Genomic DNA, 24,874 nt, shown 5'->3' on the forward strand with positions numbered 1-24,874 from the left:
GCTAAACAAAATAAGTGACAGCCATTTGCTGACTCATTCCTCAGGGCAATGCCTTGACCAATCAGGGTCAAGCTACCTGGCTTAAATTTCAACAATGCTTGGCAGTTCATTGTCAATCACCATCAGTAGTGCATTCTCCATGGCAACGCCACTTGCCAACCAATCAGCACTCTCTTCACAGAGTATAAATTGTTGTTTGAAGATTGGTTTTCTTGCAAGTGTCCTGATGAGAGCAAGACGAAAAGCTTACACGTGTCTTTTATCAGCAATACTGATGTTCAGAACTACCAAATGTTTGAAAAAAAAACAAACAATAAGCAAGGTACGAAATCATCAAAATATTTAAAAACAAACACAGATTAGAATGTGTCCATAAGAGGTTACTATTTCTTTTTTAAAGATGTATCTGCTCCTTGACATTCAATGGCATTACCATCGTTGAATTCCCCATTAACAACATCCTGGGGATTACCATTGACCAGAAACTGAACCGGACTAGCCATGTAAATACCATGGCTGCAAGAGCAGGTGAGAGGGTGGGAATCCTGCCGTGAGTAACTCACCTCTTGACTCTCCAAAGCCTGTCCATCATCTACAAGGTCAGGAGTGTGATAGCATACTCTCCACTTGCCTGGGTGACTGCAGCTCCAACAACACTTGAGACACCATCCAAGACAAAGCAGCCTGTTTGATTGGCACCACATCCACAAAAATTCACTCCCTCCACCACCAACGCACAGTGTATCATTGACAAGATGCATTGCAGGAACTCACTAAGCCTCCTTAGACAGCACTTTCCAAACCCACGACTGTTACCTTCTAGAAGGACAAGGGTAGCAGACACATGGGAACACGACCACCTGGAGGTTCCCCTCCGAACCACTCACCATCCTGGCTTGGAAATATATTGCCATTCCTTCACTGTTGCTGGGCCAGAATCCTGGAACTCCCAGCCTAACAGCACTGTGGGTGTACCTACAACACATGGACTGCAGCGGTTCAAGGAGGCAGCTCACCACCACCTTAAGGGCAGCTAGAGATGGGCAATAAATGCTGGCGTCACCAGAGATGCCCATACGTCATGAATGAATAAAAAACAAGTAAACAATACCACATTTATTGCAGACAACCTGTTGCCCTGAGGTGGTGGTGTCAGGCCATCTTCTTGAACTTCTGTTGTCATTGTGATGTTGATGCATCATCAATGATGTTAAATAGGGAATTCCAGAATATTGATCCAGTGATGATGAAGGAACAGTGATACATAGCGAGAAAAAACGTATCTTTATATAGTTCCTTTTATGACCTGTGCAAGTCGCAAATTGCTTTACAGCAATGAAGTACTTTTGAAGTGTAATCACTGTTGTAATGTAGGAAACATGGCTGCCAAATTTCACAGAGCAAGCTCCCACAAACAGCAATTTGATAATGACTAGGTACTCTGTTTTAGTGATGTCGATTGAGGAATAAATATTGGTCAGGACACGAGGGAGACTCCCCTGCTCATATTCAAATAATGGCACGAGGTCTTTTGCATCCACTGGAGAGGGCAGATATCTCATCCGAGAAACAAATTCAAGAAGTTTTTTCAGGGCTGATGGTTAGGGGGAGTAACTGCATTGAATTGGGGATACCATCTTTCCTCACTCCTCTTAAGTTAGATTGGCTAGCCCCAAAGGATGTTTGTCTTCTTACAAGTGGTTGACTGGAAGAACTTTGTTGGCACATTCACTGCATTATGCCAAAATAGCACGATGCGTTGATTTCCTGTAAATAACAAAAAAAACCATGGGCAGGACTTTGCCCTTGGTGGGGGTGCTCGGGCAGCCTCCCACTGCCTGCAATCGGCTCCACACCGCAATTTCACGTGGATGGGCCAATTAAGGCCAGCCCTGCGTGGATCGTGAGTGGCAGCACAGAGCGCTACCTGTGCGGGAAGGGGGAGGAGGGAGAATGGGACTGGTGGTGCAGTTTGCACATGTGCCAAAGATCACTTCAATCTCCCTGAGGCACGGAGCTGCGTCAGGGAGATTGACACGCTTTTTAAAAAGTTAATACAGTAAAAATGTTTAAAAAAAGTCCCCTCATGTGACTCTGTCACACGAGATGGGGTATGTTTTTAACTCCAAAATAATAAAAAATGTGTATCAGCTTTAGGAAACTTCATCCCGCTTGTGGATGAGGTTTCCTAAAATGTAAAGGCCTGCCCGTCAACCGTTAGCTTGGACAGGCAGTGTAAATTTCAAGTTAATGAGGTTGTTAATGGCCTTAAAATTATCGGTAGGCGCGCACCCATCAAGCGAAACACCGCAAGACTGCGCAATGACATTGAGATGCACGCTCAATGTCATCATGCGTCATTTCACATTTGGGCGTGTCAGGCGCATGCCCAGCGTAACATTCTGGCCCTTATTAATGCTGAAAATCTTGGATAGGAGATGTATTTGACCACTGGTTGTATTCTTGGGTCTATCAGGTCTAACATAATCTTCAGGATTTTCACCCAGGAGAGATGAATGTGTGCTCTCCCCCTGAATCATTGCTTCTTCTCCCAACCCTCTCACCAGGCCAAGAACAGCCCTTTGAAACATTAGACAATGAATGAGAAGTGGGAGAGTTGGTGAAGCTCAATATAGTGAAATTCACAACATAAATCCTCAGATAACTGATTCAAAAGGTATAAAAAGCAGATCCCAAAACCCAACAGGCGTCATAATATTTTGAACTGGCCATCCTATAATTTGCGTGCCAAGGTTGCCAGAGAACATCTCCCCTAAAGGTAACATTAAAGACACATTCCTAATAATCGTGCTCACTGACTTGTGTCAGTGGAGCAGAAAGTGGAGTTGTACTTGGAGCTGCTCAGGAGGTTGGGAAGTGTTCTTCTAGAGTTTATGTTCAGCTCCAGAGAGTAATAGCAGATTTGGAGCTGGTTGAACGTGCATCATTAGCAGTGCTTGGTATGTGTAGATTCTACCTCGAAAGATTAGGGGCTGTTGTGTGTGTAGTAGTGGTATGAATTCTGTCTCTTGCTAAGTTTGAACATGTTGAGACTAGTATTAATAATTCATCTTTGAGTTAGATGGAATTAGGGTGCATATACCCTGGCCAATTGCAGATACTCCAGCCTGTGAGGGTAACTGCTACTACAGGGAGCTTTTGAACTCTTTTCTTTTGGATATCATTGAAGGCCAAGGCTGTGGAAAGGAAGAGGGGTGAAGCTTCTCCTCACCCCTCTCCCATGGAAGTCATATTTTCATAGCATAGAGAGGGAATAGGGAGAGGGGCAGTATTCAAAATGTCAAATAGGGAGGGATGTAATTTGCTGGATGTAATTAACAGCAGATTACCTTTTGATGTAAGATAACTGGTTTATGCCTTTCTATAATGGTTTAGGGAATTCTCCATTGCATGAACTCTGACCTAACACATGTATATCAATGTATTTAATTATGAATGTACATTGAGCATTCTCACTATTATATAGGTTTCATTCAGGTTAGAATAGCAACTATAATTCCATTGGGTGGGGGACACTCTTCAATATATATTAGCAGGTGGTTATCGCATTGTTCATTTACAGGGAACGAGACCCAGAACACGGTTCCTATGGTAACACATTTTTGTATCATTAATATTTAGGCTGCTGCAAAGTAAATATAAGAGATTTCTTCACAGCAAATTACAAAAATGTTAAATCTTTCTGATACCAGGACAAACAAAACTCTCAAATATTTTCTATTTCCTTATTTCTAGAAAACTTGTTTGAAACGCAAGTAATTTAGTTCTTCCCTCCCAAAACTCTGATCCTCAGTTATTTACATGAAAGAACGTACATCTTTTTCCTTGTAGCTTCGCTTAAGATGCAAGTACTTCATTTGATTGTGCTTCACTTCTCCCTTCCAATATTTCTTTAAACATAAAAGATTATTTTTGATATCTAATGACCAAACAGATTCACCATGATGTGTTGATTGCTTGTCTGACCAGGACTGCAACCCCAAGATCAGAGCCCCTTGTGAATACAAAGGAGAAGTACAGGAAGTTTTATTTAGTGACGTAAAATGCAGAGAAAGCAAAATCTTTTCCACTTCATCATTGCTATTTGTAAATCTGTCTGGTTGCTATGGTGCATACTAAGCATTGCAGCTGAAAGGAGCAAGGTGAACACAAACATTAATGGCATGCCACACATAGCATTTGCTGAATCCCTCACCGCATCCAAATCTCAAAGTGATATATTAAAATTAGGGACTGAAGATGTTGTGCAGAAATGTGTTTGCCAGCATTTCTAAGATTAGATGACTAGTTTTGTAGATAAATTGTGATTTTTTTTCTGGAATTATTGTTTTTGTTAATATTGACTGAGATAGGAAAATGGCAACCAAACAGTTTGAAGACTAAAATAAAAGTAAAATACCACAGATGCTGGAAATCTGAAATATAAACAGAAAATGCTGGAAAAACTCAGGTCTGCCAGTGTTTGTGGATAGAGAAACAGAGTTGATGTGGAGTCATCTGGACTCGAAATGTTAACTGTTTCTCTCTCCACAGATGCTGCCTGACCTGCTGAGTTTTTCCAGCATTTTCTGTTCTTATTATAGGAGTTTGAGGAAATTGCACAGGTGATCTTACTGGTTGCTAAGGTCTGTAGGGAAACAGATTTTTAAAAAGAAATGTCTTGTTGGGCCTCTTCTGTCCCAGACTGCTGTTTCTAGCATGTATGACTTGGAGCAGTCAGATTGAAATCATGGGCAAAAGTTTCCTCCCATTAAGGGGGGGTGGTGGAATGCAGGAGTGGGTGTGGGCAGGCGCGCCTCCGATTGGTGCCCTCGATTGGGGGTGTGCCGCCATTTTACATGGGTGGACCAATTAAGGCCCGCCCAGCGTGACATCTGTCAGGAAGTGCTATGTTTCCTGAGGGGGGTCCCTCAGCTGAGAGTGTGCTCTTTCGTGCATGCACATGAAAGAGCGCACTGATCTCACTGAGGCTAAGTGCTGCCTCAGGGAGACTGGCTCCAAATTTTAAAAAGTGTTAAAACAAATGATAGCAAAATTTCCCTGACTTATCCTTTCATGTGACACTGTCACATGAGTTGGGACATGTCCATCACTTTTACTGAAACCTTTATTAAATATTTTAAAACCCTCATGAAACCTCATCCCGCCCGTGGATGAGGTTTGATGCGTTTTCTTAAGCCCACCAGGGCTCCCGGCCTGCCCGCCGACCTTAAGGTTAAACGGTCAAGTCCATTATTGAGGTTAATTACTTTGTCAATGGCCTCGATAGGCCATTGACAGGTCGGCGGGCACACAGCTGGTTCGGCTATGCCCCCCCCATTTATCTGAAAATGGAAATGACGCAGGGTGACATCAGGAGTTCCACCCAACATGTCATCGCGCATCATTTTACACGTCGGCGAGCGGGCCCCACCCCTGCTCGCCAACCGGAAGATCGTCCCCCATAGATCTGACCATGATGACTTAAAAATGCAGATTAGGCTTCAATTAAAGAGCACTCTGCTGATTTCAGGAGGTAGTCTTTGTCTCTTCAACAAAAACAGAAACAGAAATACCTGGAAAAACTCAGCAGGTCTGGCAGCATCGGTGGAGAAGAGCACAAGTTTCGAGTCCTCGTGACAGTTCTGTTGAAGGACGAAGGTTAATTCCTCGTCTGTGCTGTCTTGTCATTAACTTTCCCACACAGTCACAATCTTGCTTGTGGCTCCAGAATAATTTGCCCACAGTGTAATTTTTCTTATGTTAATCATTTCTTTCGATGCGGATTCAAATACCTCCTCATTGGTCACTTTTCATTAATTTTCATTTACTGTCCATAACTCAAACTCCCTCACTTGTCACGCATGACAGTTCTGTTGAAGGGTCATGAGGACTCGAAACGTCAACTGTGCTCTTCTCTGCCGACGCTGCCAGACCTGAGTTTTTCCAGGTATTTCTGTTTGTTTTGGATTTCCAGCATCCGCAGTTTCTTGTTCAGATTGGGGTGGGAAAGTTTTGAGCAAGTCGCTCCATTTTAATGTTATCCTGCCTGGTTCACCAGGCAGGAGAGTTAAAACAAAAAGTGCACTGTGAGGGTGATTTAGAAATTAGGTTCAAGATCAACCAAAAGTTGATGAGCAGCCAAAGTTATGTAAGTGGGTCTATACTGATTGCAGATGCAAAAGGCAGATTGGAACAGGTGCTAATGAGGGCAAATCAGGTCAGTTTTGAATATGGATTGAAAATGAATACAAAGATGGCAAAATCAACAACAAATCGGAGAAAAGGGCATCCTAAAAACTGAACAACAGAAAGGGAAAATTTAGATTCTGCGCTTATGAGGATAGTCTAATGCTATCATACAATTAAATTTTTTAGCTTCTTTGATTTGATAGTAAGAGACATTTAACAGCATCAAGCAGTTTTTGAAAACCTGTAAAGTAGAAATTAACTGGTGTGTTATGAAAACTGAACTTCTAATATTAAAGTATGACAAGTGAGGGAGTTTGGGCAATAAATGAAAATTAATGAAAAGTGATCAATGAGCAGGTATTTGAATCCGCATCAATAGAAATGATTAACATGAGAAGAATTACACCGTGGGCAAATTATTCTGGAGCCACAAGCAAGATTGTGACTGTGTGGGGAAGTTAATGACAAGACAGCACAGACGAGGGATTAACCTTCAGCCTAAGTCTCTTATTTTAAATCTAGTTTCTGTCACTGTGTAGCCCTGTGCTATAATCAATCCAAATCTATCATAACAGACAGGGGAGAGAGATGGACTGAAACCTCCAATTCTCTTTCCCTCCTGTCCACAATCAGCATGGTTCAATTTTGATAAGGTTGTGTGTGTTCCCAACACCCGACCCTGCCATTTGGTATGTGGTTAATTTAAAAGCCACCAGCAGCAGTCTTTCATGGATTTAAACAAGGAATATTATTTATTCACACACTCACCTCTGAAAGGTCTATCGCAACATCAATCACACAACACGTAGCCAAGACAGATAATTCAAAAGAGTAGTGCACTTATACAAATATTAAATCAAACAGAATACTTAGCAGTTCATGCGTCTTTGACAGTTCAGTGGAGGAAGCATCTGTCACTCTGGAATGGAAGTTCAGGTGAATTAAGATGGCCGGGACTGATAACTGTGCATTTTGGAGAGTGTTTGATGCCCTCACCCCACTTCTGGTAGGCCATTGTCCCTGGGAATGCTTGGAAATAATGAGGGGACTCACTTCAGTCATTTGTGAACTATTAGATAAATCATGAAGCAGATTATTCAAAAGTGACAATGGCCAAATGAGATTGCTCCTCAGTTATTTTTTGGTGTAAATTCTATTTCTACAACAAACTTCCAGAATAAGGGCAGAATTGGGAGGAAAGTAAAAGGTGAATAATTAAAGTCATAACGTGCTTGAAATGCTTGAATGATGACAGTTTGCTGTCACCAGCCCAGAAATACTCATCTTTAAAATACATAAGTGAGACACTTAGCAGTACAGAATGACGTATTTAAATATTGAAGAGGGTTTAATTGCAGTATCATACACAAAATCCAAACCCAGCCTTAGATTTAGGATTGGTTATTGCTATTACTCCCTTTACCCAGCAATGCAGATTAACAATAAAACAATTTTTAAAATAAAGCTTGGGACAAATCTGTGGATTCCACCGACTGCTGGTAGCCCCATATGCCTCACGGGCTCCAGTTCTCTGTGCCTCTACGTGAGCCAGGCTCTGCCCACCAAGTGAACTCACCACATGGACTGCAGCTGTTCAAGAAGGCAGCTCACCATCACCTCAAGGGCAATTAGGGATGGGCAATAAATGTTTGCCTAGCCAGCGATGTCCACAACCCATCAACGAATATAAAAAAAATGCCATATTCATCAACAGATCATGATTCCTTTTTTTTTAAAAAAAAAGACAACTGAAACCAATGGAAAGGATCTGAAATTATATAACACCTCAAATGTCCCAAAGTGCCTCGCAGCTCATGAAGTATTTTACTATGGTGCTGTAGAAAAGAATGGCAATTTGCAAAGTAAGATCTCAGAAATAGCACTAAGAATGATCGATTAATCTTGCTTGATGTTGGTTGAACAATGTCAGCAGATACTTTGGCTGAACTCAGCTTTTCTTTAAAAGAAATGCTATTGGAGCTTTCATATCCATCTGAACAGAAATCCTTAGCCTCTGTTTAATGTTCAATCTAAAGAAAAAAAACTTGCAATTATATAGAGCTTTTGATGAACACCAGATGTCATTGGCTGTAAAGCATTTTGAAGTGTAGTTTCTGTTATAATGTAGCAGCCAATTTGTGCTCAGTAAACTCCCACAGACAGCAATGTGATAATCTGTTTTTTGTGATGTTGATTGAGGGATAAATTTTGGCCAAGGCACTGGGGATAACTGCCTTGCACTTCAAAATAGTGTTATGGGATCTTCCACATTCACCCTGATGGAACTTTGTTTTTACATCTCATCCAAAATACAGCACCCTCTGACAGTGCAGTGCTTCCCCAGTACTGCACTGAAATGTCAGCCCCAACTTTTATTCTGAAGCTGGAGTGGGATTTGAACATAGAACCTTGCAATTCAGAAGCAAATGTGCTACAAACTGAGCCACGACTGACACTCAAGAGTGCCATCTCCAATCACGCAGTGCTATGTAGTATTGCACTAGAATATTAGCCCAGATTTTTGTTCAACCCCTGGAGTGGTGCTTGAACTTACAAACTTTCAGCTCAGATGAATAATATAATGGCAAACATATAGATAACTGGAGTGTTGTAAAGTTTGCCAGGTGTTAGTGGACATAACTTGTAAAAATGTTCCCACAATTACTTTTCACAACCAATTTCTAAACTTGTCCATTTTTTAAAATCATGAAACTGACACCTAGTGTCATAATGTATTGACATTTTCTGAAGGCGAACATATACCACAAGCCTATTTTTAGTTGGACAAAGAGATTGGCGGCTAAAATTATAATATAATGGTTTTTGAATCTGGACTCATTTAATGAACATTTTAAAAATAGTACTTTGGTGGAAAAAGTAGACAGCAATATCTTTTGTAAATTCCGCTATTTGGAAGAAGGTAGAGAGTAACAAAGTTAAATTCTACTACCATTTATTTCAACTCTGACATGTTTTGCAGATTACATTGTTATTTTCATAAGTCACAGTCAAATACATTGAATGTGAGCAACATGAATATTTGTGACATATTGCAAGAAATCCCTCCAAAGTATAAATGATTTCTCATGCCCTTTAAGAAATTTCACACCATTCTCTCTTCATTCTGCTCTGTTCTACTATCTTTGCGCATCTTTCTTCCTTAATTTCACAAATCTGTACATCTTGTCTCCTTTCTCATTTCCACTTCAGTTGGATTGTGCTCCTGAATAAGACTGTCAGACAGCACCAACCGACTTTTCACAACCTGTGGTTCTTGTGTATATGCTCATTAAGTTGAATAATAGCGTACATAATTAAATCAAAATATCCAACAAAACCATGATTTAAACTGAGTTAATGGAAATATCAAACAGTAACAATGGAAACCAGAAACCCCTTGAAGATCTTAAGGCTGAACAATTTTGGATCTACACAATGACTAACAATGAGTATATTATCTATTTAATATAATGGCTGCACAAGGGGGAAATGTTATTCCATCTTTGTAAAATTAGTAATTGGAGAACTGTCTTAAAATGCAGAGTTCTATTAATCAGACTATTACATGCCATGGTGACCAAACATGAAAATGTAATTTTAGAAGACTAACTAGCGACATTATTTGTGAAATGGAGCAGGAAATCATGAACTAGAATAAAGTCTGTTTGCCGCATAAATCAAGTGTTGCCTTTTTTAAGCAACTGTCAAATATGCTAAGTGATAAATAAGTGCTGCAATGAATGCGGCATTTGCTGTAGCCTTGACAGCTAACTTTCTGCTAGGAGTAGAAGGTAAGAACATTCTTGTGATTTCCTCTGATCATTATGACAGGAGGCAGGTTTCTAGAAAGAATCTCCAACCAAGCCATATAAAGGTAACTTGATACAGCTTCCTTCCTTGCGATTGGCAAGCTCCTAGTGTGTGAAAGAAAGTGAAAAGTTAAGTTTAAAAAAAGTTGGAATAATCCATTTGTGGCTAATACAGGCTATGTATTTCTAGGAATACAGAAGTAGAATTTATAGCAATTACTTTCCCAATATATAGGCTATAATCATATCTACTTTCACCACTAAAAATAGGAGTGCAAAATATAATTTTGAATCTGTTGTTACATTAACCTAAACACTAAGAACAATCCTTACTGTTTCCTATTATAATCAGTGCCTAATTATTTGATTTTGGTGTAATGTCCATAGGATTTTACTTACACAACAATTATATTGGCAGATCGGGAGTTCTCCTGCAGAAGCTCATTGAGTCTGACCTGCCGATATGTCTTTAATTTAAAGCAAAAAGTCACTGTAACTACATGCACATTTATGTTGACCATAATTCATAAACAATTCAGGGACATAATTTATATTTTTAGTCAATTTTTTGCCCACCTTGTCTTTAAATCTCTCCAGCTCAGCATCAGTAATTTTCCATGGATATTCTTTCTGCAGTATCTCTGCAGTTGCAGGATCCTTGGAACCCTCATGCAGTTGGTATGGTTCAATCAATTCCTCAAATGTTTTCCAGCTGTAATCAATCATTACAATTATCAGTCAAAGGAGCCAGATGTAATTCCATAACTAATGATAGAGTTCCATTTTTGTTCAGTAAAATGTTGCAATTATAAAACAATTTGATCATAGCCAATTTGAAGACTATTGAACAAGTGCTGTACTTTCAACTTTTACTGCAGATATCAAACATTGGATAAATCAAACACTGCAGAGTACCCTCAAGACAATTTATATTTCACACTGTAGTTACAAACATTTAGTCTTCTCAATACAGATGGTTCCCCCAAACTTAAAAAAATAAAAGCTTGTGCTTGAATTGGGAGTTTCTCATCTTTAGCTATGTTTTTTTAGATCAAGTAATTTTAAGAAGTGTAAAATTTTACAAGCTGAACATTGGAGTTTATATTTTCCATTCTCCTTCTATCCCTCACAGTTGTGAGCTATTCCTCAATGAGGTCAGGTGTCCTCTTCCAGCATGCAATAACTGTCTTTATTTCTGTTTTACACCTGTAACAAAACATGACATCCAGACTGAGATGGATGTGTGGAACTCTCAAGAACACTCCAGAAGAATAGGAATGCGGTTTTCCTCAGACAACACTTCCTTTATTTCCCTTCCCCAGATTTACATAATCACATGAGAAGTTGGAGCAGGAGTAGGCAATTCGGCCCCTCGAGCCTGCTACACCATTTAATAGAATCATGGCTGATCTGACTGTCGCCTTAACACTACTTTCCTGCTTTCCCCCCATAACTCTAGCTCCCTCGTAGCTCAAATATCTGTCTAATTCAGCCTTGAATATATTCAATGACCCAACCTCCACTGCTCCCTGGCATAGACAATTCCAAAGATTAATGGCCTTCTGAGAGAAGAAATCCTCACCTGTCTTAAACGGGAGACCCCTTATTTTTAAACTGTGTCCCTTAGTTCTAGATTCCCCCACAGGGCAAACATCCTCTCAATGTGTACCCTGTCAAGCCCCCTCAGAATCCTATAGGCAGAATTTTCTCTTCAGCGTGCGGGGACAGGTGTCCTAATGTCACCGCGCATCATTCTGATCTTTCGCTCGGCGGGTGTACATCGGAGTCGGCTGCACGCCTGCCGAACTGTCAAAGGCCTGTTAAGGCCATTAATGAACCAATTCAGACAATTGGCAAGGGTGCCCGACCAACCTTAAGGTTGGCGGGCAGGTGAAAAGGCCAAGCGGCCTTCGCATTTTGCATGAAACCTCATCCACGGGTGGGACGAGGTTTCATGAAGGTTTTATTAAAGAAATAAAAATGTTTTTGACAATTCATAAACATGTCCCAGCTCATGTGACACTATCACATGAGGGGGACATGTCTGAATCATTTTATTCTTTTTCCCAAACTTTAAAACTGAACTTAATCTGAGGCAGCTCCGTGCCCTGACTCTCCCTCCTCCCCCCGCCCACACAGGTAGCTCTGAGCGCTACCATGCACATGTCAGGCTGGGCGGTCCTTAATTGGCCCACCCATGTAAAAGGGCGGCACGCAGCCGATCATAGGTGGCGATCGACTCTGTGCCCGTCCGTGCCCAATCCTGAAAGACAGGCAGAAGATCCTGCCCTGTATGCTTCAGTAAGATTTAGAATCCATCTGCAACATCATTTACAGCAATAAGAGAGCATGGCCTATGGTGGAAACAAGCCCCTAGTTTTTAAGTTAGTGTCTGTGGGATTTATGACAAGAACACACATACCATTCCCATTCATGATTCATAAACATCAACACTAATATTCTGTGCTGCTGCAGATTGTCTAAAACTTACAGGAATCTCCATTTAACAGTTACAAGCTATTGAAAAAAAATTCAGACTCTGCCTACCTCTCTTTGCTTGGCTTCATGTTAATGTCTCCGATGACCTTGATGTCAGCGCACTGAATCCTGAATTTTCCTAGAAGTGCAGCCATTCTGTACAGAAGCAAGAGGAACAAAATATGATAAAACGTATACTGCTTTTAAATATCATTTCTATACCAGATAAACTATAGCAGAATCAGACAGTTCAACCTAACCGATCTATGGGTGTTTAACCTCCATATAAGCAGCAATCTTAATTCTAAGTGCCTATTAGCAAACCTGCACTGAGCACTCACTATTGGTTCAACATCTTTCCTAAAGTGTGGGGCTCAAAATTGCATGTATCCCAACTCGGACTTATTCAGGGTTTATATAGACTTGCCATTATATCTCAACTTTCATATAGTCTATACCTTTACATAAAAGTAAGTATTCCATTAATTTTTCTTATGGTCTTATCCACAAGAGGTGCTGCTTTTAATATCTTTTGAATCTGAACCACTAAATCCTTTGCTCTTTCACATCACCCAGAGTATAATTATATCATATTAATTTTTTTTTTTTTACACTGCATCTACTTACACAAACACTAGAGGGAGCATTCCTGCACTGACTGACCCTGGAAACTGCAATGGAGATAGACAACACGCTCCACATTCTCATTCAGGATTTTGTCCAAGTGGAAAGTCTAGGTTTTAATCTCTTATTCACATTCCTTTTGAGCATGTCTTCCCCACTGAGCTCACAAGATCGCAAAATCACCCTTTATGACATTCAATAGACCTGCTCATCATATTTTGCATAACATTGTCCAACAAGTAAATAACAAATATCTGCAAGCTCCAGAACTTAACTTTGGTTTGCATATATCCTCTGTTCTTAAACCACTTTAGTCACTTGTGCTTTAGCATTTGTTGTAAGACTAACTACTGGGGTAAACTTTTAGATGAAGGATTTTCATTTAACTTTAACTCCTGACACTCTTTTGATGATGTAATCGACTTCACTGCACATGCTCAAATAAGGCTGGTGTTAGGAGTCACAGTGTACTTTTTAACCAAAGTGTACCACCTCCATATTACTGTCACACAATTCCATCTCCCAGTTTATAGCCAATTCCACAGTCTTACCAAAATCTCCTTGCAGCTCAGAATTAGGATCATAGGAAATAGGGGCAGGAATAGGTCATTTGAGCCTGCTCCGTCATTCAAACTGACCATGGCTGATCATCTACCTCTTACACTATTTTTCCCACTATCCCTATATTCCTCGATGTCATTAGTATCTAGAAATCTATCGATTTCTGTCTTGAACATGCTCAATGATTTAAGCTGCCACTGCCCTCTGGGGTAGAGAATTCTAAAGATTCACCACCCTCTGAAGAAATTCCTCCTCACCTCGGTCTTAAATGGCCTACCCTTATTCTGAGACTGTCCCCTGGTTCTAGAATCACCAGCCAGGGGAAAAATCCTAGCCACATCTACCCTGTCACGCCCTGTAAGAATTTTGTAAGTTTCAATGAGATCACCTCTCATTCTTCTAAACTCTAGAGAATACAGGTCCAGTTTCCTCAATTCTCCTCAAAATAATCCCACCATCCCAATATTTGTCTGGTGAACTACAATGTCTCTTATTTTATTATCTGCAAACTTGGCATCACCTCCTCCAACTCTATATATAGATCAGGTGGTGTACACAGTAAATAGAAACTGTCCTATAACAGGGGACACTGCTACCCAGCTACAACTACACTCGAGAAACTTTCCTTCATTTCTGCTTCCTATTCTCTCGCCTATAACCAGTTTATAGATCAGATTTTCTACTGTCTACCCATCTTCGTACCCTTCTACTCTCAATAGAGATCTGAAATATAAATTTTAGGATCTCTTGATATTTCTTCCCTCATTTCCATCAGAGTTCTTAGATCTATCCTGTGGCAATCAAACCCTCACTTATCTATTTGACAATTGAAATTGACCATTTTAATGTAAAGGTGATTTTTAAAAATCTGTCTGTAAAAGACAAGCAGCTGGGAGTTGCTGGCAGTAACAGGAAATCTTGTATGCATTATAGCATTTGCTGAACAGAGCAACAGACAATTTACTAAAATTTTGCTTATCCATTAAATGTTCTTTGCAACAGATCACTGTACTTTTCTTTAAATCTAAATATTGTGGAGATTTCCCAAGGTAGTTTTGAGGAATTGTGGAAATGGTATCAATGTGCACATTTAAGAAAGAATACCATCAATGAGCATTAACATGCAAATTCCATTTTGTAAACTAGCACAGGAGTGCTCATTTATAGCAAATCAAACCATAGGAATTTTGCTGTACTTACAAACATTGAAAATATAACTGCATTTTCACATAGTTGATGTAAAGATCATTATCCAGTTACATACCCTGTAAACTAATAAATACATAACAAAGTGCATCACCAGAGCCATGCCACAATCCTGGATTACACAACTAGGGCAGAATTTAATGTCTGTGACAGGGATCTCACCCACCGGCTGGAGAACCCGCAGGCACTTAAGTGACTGACGTCAGGCCTTCCCAGAGAGTAAGGGCAGGAGGGGCAGTGGCAGCAGCCAGTAATGCATAGGAGTCTAGGATCAACAAGGGACCCCAAGCCAAAGGTGAATTTAGGGCAGCACAGAGGTTGTGGGGCACAGGGAAGTGGGTCACGAGAAGGATAAGTGGAGGTCGGAGGCAAGGGCAGGGAAAGTGCCTTTCGACAGCCATCCCTCCTTCTCAATGTCAGGTCCCTCGATCATGCATATTAAGGCGCGACATCACCACCCCCAACCATCACCACCCGACAAGGGGCCCACAAGCAAACCTGATGTGGTTTGTTTTTTTTGGGCTTCCTGTGTGGCGACCCCCTCGCCCACCACTGGTTGAATACCAATGGCAGCAGGACATTAATTTTCCACTTAAAGGGCCTCAATTGACTTCCAGTTAAGAAGGCTGTCGAATTGGGGCAGAGGCGGGAAAGCGATAGAATCCCAACACTACACCCTCTTACCCAATTAAATGCCACTGCCTCCAAACTCACCTCAGGGGGGTGTCATTAAGTTCAGTCCTAGATCCCAAGCTGATATCGGTCAATCTGGCAAGAGTCCCACAACTACGAAGGAACTGATGGGCGATAAGCACTATATATGCATTCTCTAGTGCTCCATTTCATACCAAGGCAAATATTTTAAAGAGCAGCCAAGCACATCTGTCTTTAGCAGCACAATTATCCATCTCTGAACCACAACAAATTGCTTCAAGTCCCACTCTCTCACATATTCCATCTTCAAAGCCAAAACCTAGGATCTCATGGATTTTTGGCTCCATGAATATCAAAATCCACACAACTTTCCCTGAAACCTCCAATACCCCCATTGTCAAACACTTCCCAGACCTGCATTTATCCCATCAACCTTCAATCATGCAGCTTCCTCATCTCCTTCAAATTTATTTATATTTCTCCCTGGTCCCCTCTTGAATCAACATTTTATGTCCCTTGTGCTGATATTGTTAATTACTCACTCAATCTGCATACTGTCCCTTGTTTTTCCAAAGCCACAATCAAAAAGCCCATCTTTAAACTATCTGTTCCCTCTACTCCTCTCGTCTGTCTTTAACATGTTGTTGCCTTTCAGTTGTGTGCTTGCCTACAGTCTCCTTGCTTGAACCTCTTCCGTTTGCCCAGAGCACCAACTATTACAAGTCACTAATGATAATCTGCCCTAACTGCAACCCAGATATATCATCCCTCCTTGGCTTCTCTGCAGTGCTTGACATTGTCAATCAGTGTCATCCTTCCCCATGGTTCATCTCAGTGGGACTGCCCTTCATTACTGCATTTAGGAGTGGACCTACGCAAGTTTCCAGCAATGGCTTCTCCTCCAACTCAAACGATTACCACCGAGTTCCCAGGGAATCATTCGTGGCTCCCTTCAATTTCTCCTTAAATACAAGTTAGCTCCCATATGGTTGCCCAGTTGTACCTCTTCACCACACTTTCCTTGACCTCAGAATTATTGCCATGCACCTAGACAGCCTGACACTAAGTCATGCATAAACCCGAGTTTTCAACCATTCAGGAAAACAATCGTTTTTGATTCTTGTTAAAAACTCTATCCTTGCTGTCCATTGTGTCCACTCTGGCTACATACTCAGGTTGAACAAGACTGCATGCAACCTCAGCGTTCTACTTAATCCAGAGTTGAGTTTCAAACCCCATAGCGTATCCACCATTTAGGATACCTGCTTTAAACTGTGCAACATTGTCACATTGGTCCCAATTTAGTCCCACTATCACCAAATCTCTATCCATACTTCCACCATTTCTAGACTGGAGCACTACAATGATGTGCTTGTTTCCTCCAAATTCCTAACTTCACCTCAGACAAAGCTCTGCTACCTGCATCCTTTCTTACATTAGGTTCCACCTGCCCATCAGCTCCATCAATGAACTACAGTGTATCAAATTTAAAACTCTTCAGGGCTTTTTTTTAATCTATAACCTTTTCTAGGCTGAAGTTAAATCTTGCCCTCTGACTCTGGCCTCAGAATTCTCCCCCGGCTTTTGCTGGAACAGCCTCTGATGCCTCAACTCTACTCTTTGGAACCATCTTTTGAAACCTTTCGATTTCTCTACCTTGTTCCCCTCCTTTAATAGTCTCTCAAAATGCATCTCAGACCTAGCATTTAGTCAACTAGAGTACTCTCCCGTAAAAGCTCTCTTCCTCCAAGTAAAGTGCCTAAAAATAGTCTTTCAAATTGAAGTGCTAGCTACTTTTAAAGTTTCATGCATCCTTCTGTTTGACCATAGGTTTTCAAACTAGGGTCTAAAAGGAAACTTCCCAGTGGTCAGATCTGGGTTACCATATATGCTGAACAGTCATAAGAATCCTATATTTTCTACATTTTCATGATTTATTAATATATTACTTCCATTCTGTACTTTTAACAGAGATAGTCTCTGCATTGGCAGTAGTAATTTCTTTTGGGCAACTAAAACTTTTCTTTTAAAGTTAGGTCAGGGATTTTTAATTGTATATCATTTATTTACAAGAACGTACACTTGAGAGTATATGTTCTCTATGCTGAAAAGCCAATGGATTAAGCAAGACACAGCTACAAATACTGTCCGAGTGATAGACAACTGCATGTTAATTACTCTGTGGACTTATTTTGATTGCATACACATACCTTTCCTAACTTGGCAAGCTGGCCTTTGGGACATTATTAGTGTCTGAAGTTAGGTACATCTAGACCTAACCTATTCAAGAAATCTGTAGCTAATTTGAAGCTTGACATTCAAAACTGCTTCTACTTTACATTTGAAGCAAAAGTATCACAGCTCTCTTTCTCCTGAAACGTTGAAACTCATCATCCAAACAAAAGTGAAGTTTTAAATAACACCTGATGCTGTCTTGTTTGCATTCTACAGCTCACCTGTGTCAAGCAAAAGACCACCTGGGAATGTCATACCGTAAGGGCAATTCCCATTTGCCTATGTAAAGGAATAAATACAGGTATGTACACCTTTTCCTCATTAACTTCCTTCTCTCGTCAGAGCTTTGAATTCTTGTGGATAACCTATAGTACCACACTAGTCCCTTGACAGTAAATATCAGAAAGCTTATTGATTCTGGCACACAGTACAACCAAGCTGGTTCCTTAATCAATAAACCACTTCTATCAGGAGTAACTAAAGTTTTGAGGCAGGAACCCTGGCAGATTTTCTCCCCCTTAGCCAAGGCCAATTACATTACTCCAACTGAGATCAACTCAGTCAGGACAGATCATGGATCAATCTTGGAACCCTCCTGGCTTCCAAAGTTATTAACTCAGTGATTAGGATATTCATTCTCTAATGGAATTTCTCAGAAAGTTGGCTAAAAGGTGAGACATGTCTTGTAACCAAGCACCTCTAGCCAGTGCCTGTGTGTCCCCAGATATTCTGGTTTATATCCCTGACAAGAAGCTGAGGAGCAGGATGGAGACTAAGCTGAGGCTTACTGTAGAGGTGTGGCGGTGGGGCTGCAAAAGCACTCACTGGGGTTTGTTTGGGTTGCAGGCAATAAAGAGGAGCGAGGAGGCAGAGACAGAGGAGTCTAAAAACAGTTTTGCACCAGTAAGAGGTTGCAAGCCTGTTGAAAGGATCAATACCTGTCCTGGAACAAGTAGGCCTGAGGCCCTCCTAATTCTGGGTCTCATTTACATCATGCTGGCAAACTGCGAAGCTGCTGGACATTTGACTCCAGGCATCACACCAGTGAAGAGCTTTTGAATTTAAGGCTGTTGCAGCCATGAAGTGCTTTTGCACCTCCTGGCTCCACTTCTGAATAACTAAATTTTCAAAAACACACTAGGCTACACAGAGACCTGTTTTTTTTTTTCTGAATTCTGGTTGCATTCATGAGAAACCAATTTAGTAAAGGAGGCATCATTGGGTTCTCTGACCCAAAGCCTGTTTCAGGCATAGGCCCTCCCACATCCAATTGGTGAAAGTTGCATTTCCAGCTCAAAATGCACATGCACATAGGCATATTGGACGCTTTGGCCCCTGTAAAATGGGCACAGTGTCAAATTTCTAGGCTGGGAATTAGTGCTCCACAGTGTGGCCCACTGCTGGGGCCTGGCAGAATGGGAACATCTGGCATCGACAGTACTTGGTAGGGAAGAGGATCCAAAGTTTGAAATGATGGGGATGAGGAAGGTCTGAACATTCTGACCAGAGTATCATAGTGTGGTTTTGGGGAGGCTAGGGCTCAGGGAAAGTATCCAGTGTTCTGCTGAAAATTTCAAAAGCTGAATTCACAAGCCCTGAAATTTGATTTATCACCTCACTGTTTAGAATTCCATAATTTCATGCTAGTTAAAACAAGCAATTCTGAACAACTATTTCAAATGCAACCAATGGGAGCAATTTGAACCTAACCTGCCAGCAAATAACCCATGGGATCAAATCAGCCACTTATTTTACAGTTCTGTTTACTTTGAACTTTCCACTGAAGTCAGTCTGACTGATCCAGTCAGTTTCCTGCTGGGTTAAAATTACCTTTAATAAATGGCATAGAGTACAAAAGCAAAGAAAGTTATGCTAAGCCTTTATAAAACACTGGTTAGGCCTCAACGTGTTCAATGCTGAGCACCACGCTTTAGGGAAGTCAAGGCTTTGAAGAGACATACAGAGGAGATTTATTTGAATGGTACCAGGGATAGCAACAACATACATTTATATAGCACCTTTAACATGTTATATAAGGCTTCCCAAGGCTTTTTGTTATCAAACAATATTGACACTACACAAGCCAGCATGACAACAGTGTTACGATCCTTGTAGAGATCGCTTTCAAAGAAATGAATTTCCCAAACGACCAATGAAAATAAACCGGTGGACAGGATTTCACTTAAGACTTTTACTGTAACAAACAAACTAAAATAAACATTGATCAAACGTTTCTTAACAGGCAATTAATACCCCAAACTTTAACTCCAAGTTCATCTTGGAGTTAAATAGCAAGGTTGCACACAGTCCGTTTCAGGCTCAGACAGCTACCAGGAAGAGGGATGGAGCCAGTGTTCAGGGAAGAGTTCTCACTGCAGAAGACAATGGTTTTGGTTCTTCCCAATATTTAGTTGGGGAAAATTTTTGCTTATCTGGTAAAATTAGAGACAGTGGATAGTCAAGGGAGGTGATGTTTATTGTATGGAGATGTGATTGTTCTCCTTAGTGCAGGGAAGGTTAAGGAGAAATTTGACAAAAATGGTCCAAACTAGAGTAAACAAGGAAAAATTACAGCAACTGGCAGAAGGATCAGTAAAAAGAGATCACAGATCTAGGTACCTGCTAAAAGATGGAGCTTTTTTAAAACAAAATGTCAGCAAGCTATGATGATCTGGAATACAGAGCCTGAAAGGGTGGTGGAAGCAGATTCAATACTAACCTTCAAAAAGAATTGGATATTTCCGTGAAATGGGAAAAAAATAAGGTAATGAGGTAGTCCTGTGGAAGGGTCATGAGGACTCGAAACATCAACTCTTTTCTTCTCCGCCGATGCTGCCAGACCTGCTGAGTTTTTCCAGGTAATTCTGTTTTTGTTTTGGATTTCCAGCATCCGCAGTTTTTTGTTTTTAAGACTAGAATGGGACTAATTGGACAGCTCTCTCAAAGAGATGGCACAGGCATGATGAGCTGAATGACTTTCTTCTGTCCTCTATGATTCTACGTTACTTCAAATTTAATGCTAAGATAAGCCTTAAAGAGTCCCTTTAGTACCAATGTGCACACGCAAATTTATCTATATCGTATATATGTTTATATTTGGATGTGCATATCACCATGAAGGACTTTAGTGCACTTGTTGGTAGGAAGTTCAGTGGCTTTAGTGATAGAATTCTGCCTAATCCTTTTCAAAAAACAGACTTTTATTTCTCAATACTTCCAAATATTTCAGCTAAAGTTTTGTACTTTTGCTAATATTCATGAACATTCGGCACACAAAATTAAGTTTGCAAAGTTTCCTGAAAAGCAGCGAGTTCGCAAACATCTCATCAACTGTGTTATTAATATCCAAATGATTTAAATGCAGAAGAGATCTTTTTAAACAAAACTTACGCTCGTTTCTCCTCATTAATACTGTCCAACTTCCCTCCAATGAAGATACGCAATTTACAGCCACACCATTTTTTTCGCGTAGTTAACAGATAGGGAATGAGAATAGTCAAACCTATTGAAGTAATGATAATAGGCTTAATACCTGTTTAATTAATAAGCTGAAATGCAATGCAACATTATTCATTTGACACCACAGGCTCTTTCATAAACAAAGACTGAAATAGTTTTAGATTTCATAGATAAGATTAGAATTACAACAGGTAATGCCAACACCCAAAAAGGCCATCAGGAAATCTTTTAACCTTTGCATATCAAAATATTCCAAACTATTCCTGATCATTCTTTAGGCTACAAGAAATCTCAGCTTGAAAATAGTTCTATTTGAGGCAAGAATACAAACACTGAATCAAAGCTCAGAATCGTTGGGTGGAATTTAATTTCCTTCACTGTGGCAAATTTAGAGGGCTGGGTTGGGAAAGAGATGGCAGATGGGGACTTTGCTACTTTCCCGCCTCCACCCCAATCAAATTTGGGGTGGGAAGGCCCATTCCTTCTGCCCTGCCACCAACTGAGGCCCTTAAGCAGGCAATTATCATCCTGCCCGAGCGGCAGGCAGGGGAATCACCTAGTGTCTTTGCTTGCAGGTTCTGGGGGGGAGTAGTACCAGCAGCAGCCACCGCTGTCAAGTACAGAAAAGGTGCTAGCCTCCGAATGGCAGCCTCTATTTTGGATCCTGGGAAAGGCCTGCCACTGGCCTGTCAAATGCAAGAGCATTTCACTTAATTCAGGTGACACGGGTCTCCCACTGACTCTCCAGCCAGCAGCCGAGACCCCCAACACCTCCACTATATCTAGCCCATGGCTCCACTCCAGAGATATGAGCACAACATCTAGATTGGCACTTTAGTGCAGTATTCCATTAGTGTTGCATTGTCAAAGCTGCTGCCTTTTGGATGAGGCATTGCATCAAGGCTCCAACTGCCTTCTTGGTTGGAGATGGAAGATCCCAAGGCACTATTTGAGACCAGTAAGGAAATTGTCCCAGTATCCTAGCCAATATTTCTCCCTTAACCACCAGACGATATGGTCATTTGTTTCATTCCAGTTTGTGGAAGGTTGCTAAATGCAAATGTACTGCTGCATTTATAATGGTTACTGCACTTCAAAAGTACTTCACTGGTTTTAAAATACTGTGGGTCATCCTGAGATCATAACTTAATACATTTAAAAGAAAAGATTGCATTATTAATTTTCAAACCTAATGAATACCTTATAAAATGTTACATTCATAGGCATTAAAATTAGACTTTTTGGAAAATAATATGCTTCATACCTCCATCATCAAACAGCCACCACACGTCTATTGTACCTTTCCCCTGATTCTTTTGGAACTGAGTACTTGCATCCAGTAGGCGTTGATTGAAATCTGCAGCATGACCAGCACTGATTTTAAAGTCTGAATATAATAAAGAAGTAATTGTATTTGTGCAGCCAAAATAATTAGTTGCCAAGGACCAGCATAAAAATTCAATAACCTAAACTATGGTCAGATTGCAACAGTCTTTAATGATGCTTTCCATACATCAAAAGTTTACTAGGTCAGGACTTCTGTTCATGCATTTATCCCCAGCATAACACCATTCAAAATCTCAGAGACAAGGTCATTTATATATTAGTGTTGTCTTTGTATCAAGGCTTGTGGTGTTCTGTACATGGCCTACTTTTAATCACTTGTCCTACTGTCACTGTTTATCTTGTAGTGATATGCATTTATGTTTTCTATACCATTTATTTATTTATTTTACAAAGTCCCCTTTATTCACCTTGCTTCAAAACTAAATATTTCTAGTTTCCCTAGTCTTGTGATGTTTTTGGAATTCTAGGTCCAAGCTAAAAAGCTGAAGCAAAGTTAACATGCTTCAACAATTCAATCATTTGCAATCTTAAAAGCACAGTCACATTTCCATGAACCTCGATTTTGAAGGCAACCTCATTGATGGCAAGGGATCAGTAGACTTAAAATAAAGGCAAAAATTTAGAAAACTGAGCAAGCATTATTAAAAATGTATGCCGATTGAATTTTAGTCTGCTGTCAGGTGGAGCACATTAACTGCCCACAAGTTGGAGGCAGCTCCGATTTTGAGACTTCTTTTAACTTGATAAGTCCTGCAAAACCAAATGGGATCCCGATGTAGTTGATTAGTCCATGGCCTCCAAAATATCCTGCTCTTTTTGGCTCCACAAAAAAAAAATGACTGTTTCCTGATCAGAATGTCAATAAACATGGATGGGTGTACATGGTGTACGCATTGGCCATGTGTCACTTAAAACTGCAATCTAAGTATATCGTTAGGGTTCCGCTTTGTGTGGGAGAAAGAGGCCCATCGCCTATTCAGGCCTACCCCTGTCACCTAGAAGTGAGCTCTTTTCATATTGGTGCTGGTCAGAGCACCAAGGCAACTGACTCCACTTTAGAGGCCTTTACTATCCCCTTATTGTCAGTTTTCCAAGTGAAAATCAGCAATGTCACTGACATTTGACAAAGTTAAAAATGTTGCGGTGAGTGTGGTTATAGTAAAGTTAGAATATTTTTATTATAGGAGTGGCCTAGCATTCAAGTTTGCCTTTTCACATCAGACTGGCTCAGACTTCAGCTTCAGCTGAAACATTGGGAATAATCATCTAACCAACTGAAATGACAGACAAGAGAGTTTTAAGACGAGATTCCTGAAAGTAAACTTTCTAAACAAGCTAACAAACAATAACAAGAATGAGAGAAAAAAGTAAGACAGAGGGTAAATATAATTATGCCTTACAGTCATTAAATTAAAAAGACTACAGCTATGCAAGTAGGAGGTCTGAGAATTTTATCATTGATCTAAAAAGAGGGGTACTTAACCTTCATTATCAACAGCAGTAGAAGCTGAAATTGAAGAACAGACGCATGTCTGGAGATGGTGGTTCCAAGCAGCGCTCATACCATCCTCCAATATAATACTTTTGAGAACAGAACTTTTCTTAATAAAAGCTTTTATGGCCTCAATATGGGAAAAAAAAGTCATGCCTTTTGCATAAAAGAAGAGGGATTTTTAAAGCCATATTGCAGATTTGGCACTTTGGGGAAAACACTACGTTTAACATGGTACTTTGCTACAATGGCTAACACAACTTGGGCTGAATTTTACGCTATCAAGCAGACCAACCCGATCGGGTGCAAAATCGCGCAAGATGACGTTGGGCGAGCGTACTGATGTCATCCCTCACTCGCGTGATATTTTGGTCAGCAGGTGTGTGCAAAAGTCGGAACCGCACCCGCCGACAAGTAAAAGGGCAATTAAAACCCATTAATGGCGCAATTGTCTCCGAATTTTCATGGTCCGTCCAACCTTATGGCTAGCAGACAGATGAATCGGCCAGGTGGACTTAGCATTTTTCATGAAATTAAAATAGTAATCTATAGACAGCACTTTTATAATCTATATGTTCCAGTGCCTGATTGTGAAGCCTGGACATTTTTTTCCTGATTTTCAAAACTTTACTTCACGGTTTTCAGTTCTGCAGCTCCCCGAGGCAGCTCTCTGCCTTCAGGGAGCTCTCTCTCAGCGCTCACCCACAAAAATGTCATCACCCGCCCTCCTCCTGCCCCGGCATCACTAAGCTTTTCAGTGCGCGTTTCACACTGGCTGGCCATTAATCGGCCCTTGTGTGCAGAGATGACAATTTTT

The 24,874-nt window shown here is 40.6% G+C and overlaps 1 protein-coding gene and 1 long non-coding RNA gene across 4 annotated transcripts in view; one reads left to right on the plus strand and one right to left on the minus strand.

Annotated features, from left to right (window-relative positions):
- Positions 1-24,874, plus strand: part of LOC121272035 — a 105,084-nt gene that overhangs the window by 13,959 nt on the left and 66,251 nt on the right. For both annotated transcript variants that reach the window (XR_005941839.1, XR_005941838.1), the window contains exon 2: positions 17,976-18,060. This is a non-coding gene — a long non-coding RNA (uncharacterized LOC121272035). The remainder of the gene's footprint in view (positions 1-17,975; positions 18,061-24,874) is intronic.
- Positions 9,971-24,874, minus strand: part of slc12a1 (solute carrier family 12 member 1) — a 126,114-nt gene continuing 111,210 nt past the window's right edge. The window contains exons 21-26 of one of the 2 annotated variants that reach the window (XM_041178415.1): positions 22,483-22,575; positions 21,150-21,261; positions 12,549-12,635; positions 10,578-10,713; positions 10,401-10,468; positions 9,971-10,106 (exon numbers count right to left, since the gene is read on the minus strand). In XM_041178415.1, coding sequence (XP_041034349.1) covers positions 9,971-10,106; positions 10,401-10,468; positions 10,578-10,713; positions 12,549-12,635; positions 21,150-21,261; positions 22,483-22,575 — 632 coding nt within the window. Of the gene's footprint in view, positions 10,107-10,400; positions 10,469-10,577; positions 10,714-12,548; positions 12,636-21,149; positions 21,262-22,482; positions 22,606-24,874 lie in introns of both variants that reach the window. The other variant, XM_041178414.1, reaches the window with a different exon arrangement.

This window comes from Carcharodon carcharias, chromosome 32 (assembly GCF_017639515.1).
Source record: "Carcharodon carcharias isolate sCarCar2 chromosome 32, sCarCar2.pri, whole genome shotgun sequence".
Lineage (NCBI taxonomy): Eukaryota > Metazoa > Chordata > Chondrichthyes > Lamniformes > Lamnidae > Carcharodon > Carcharodon carcharias.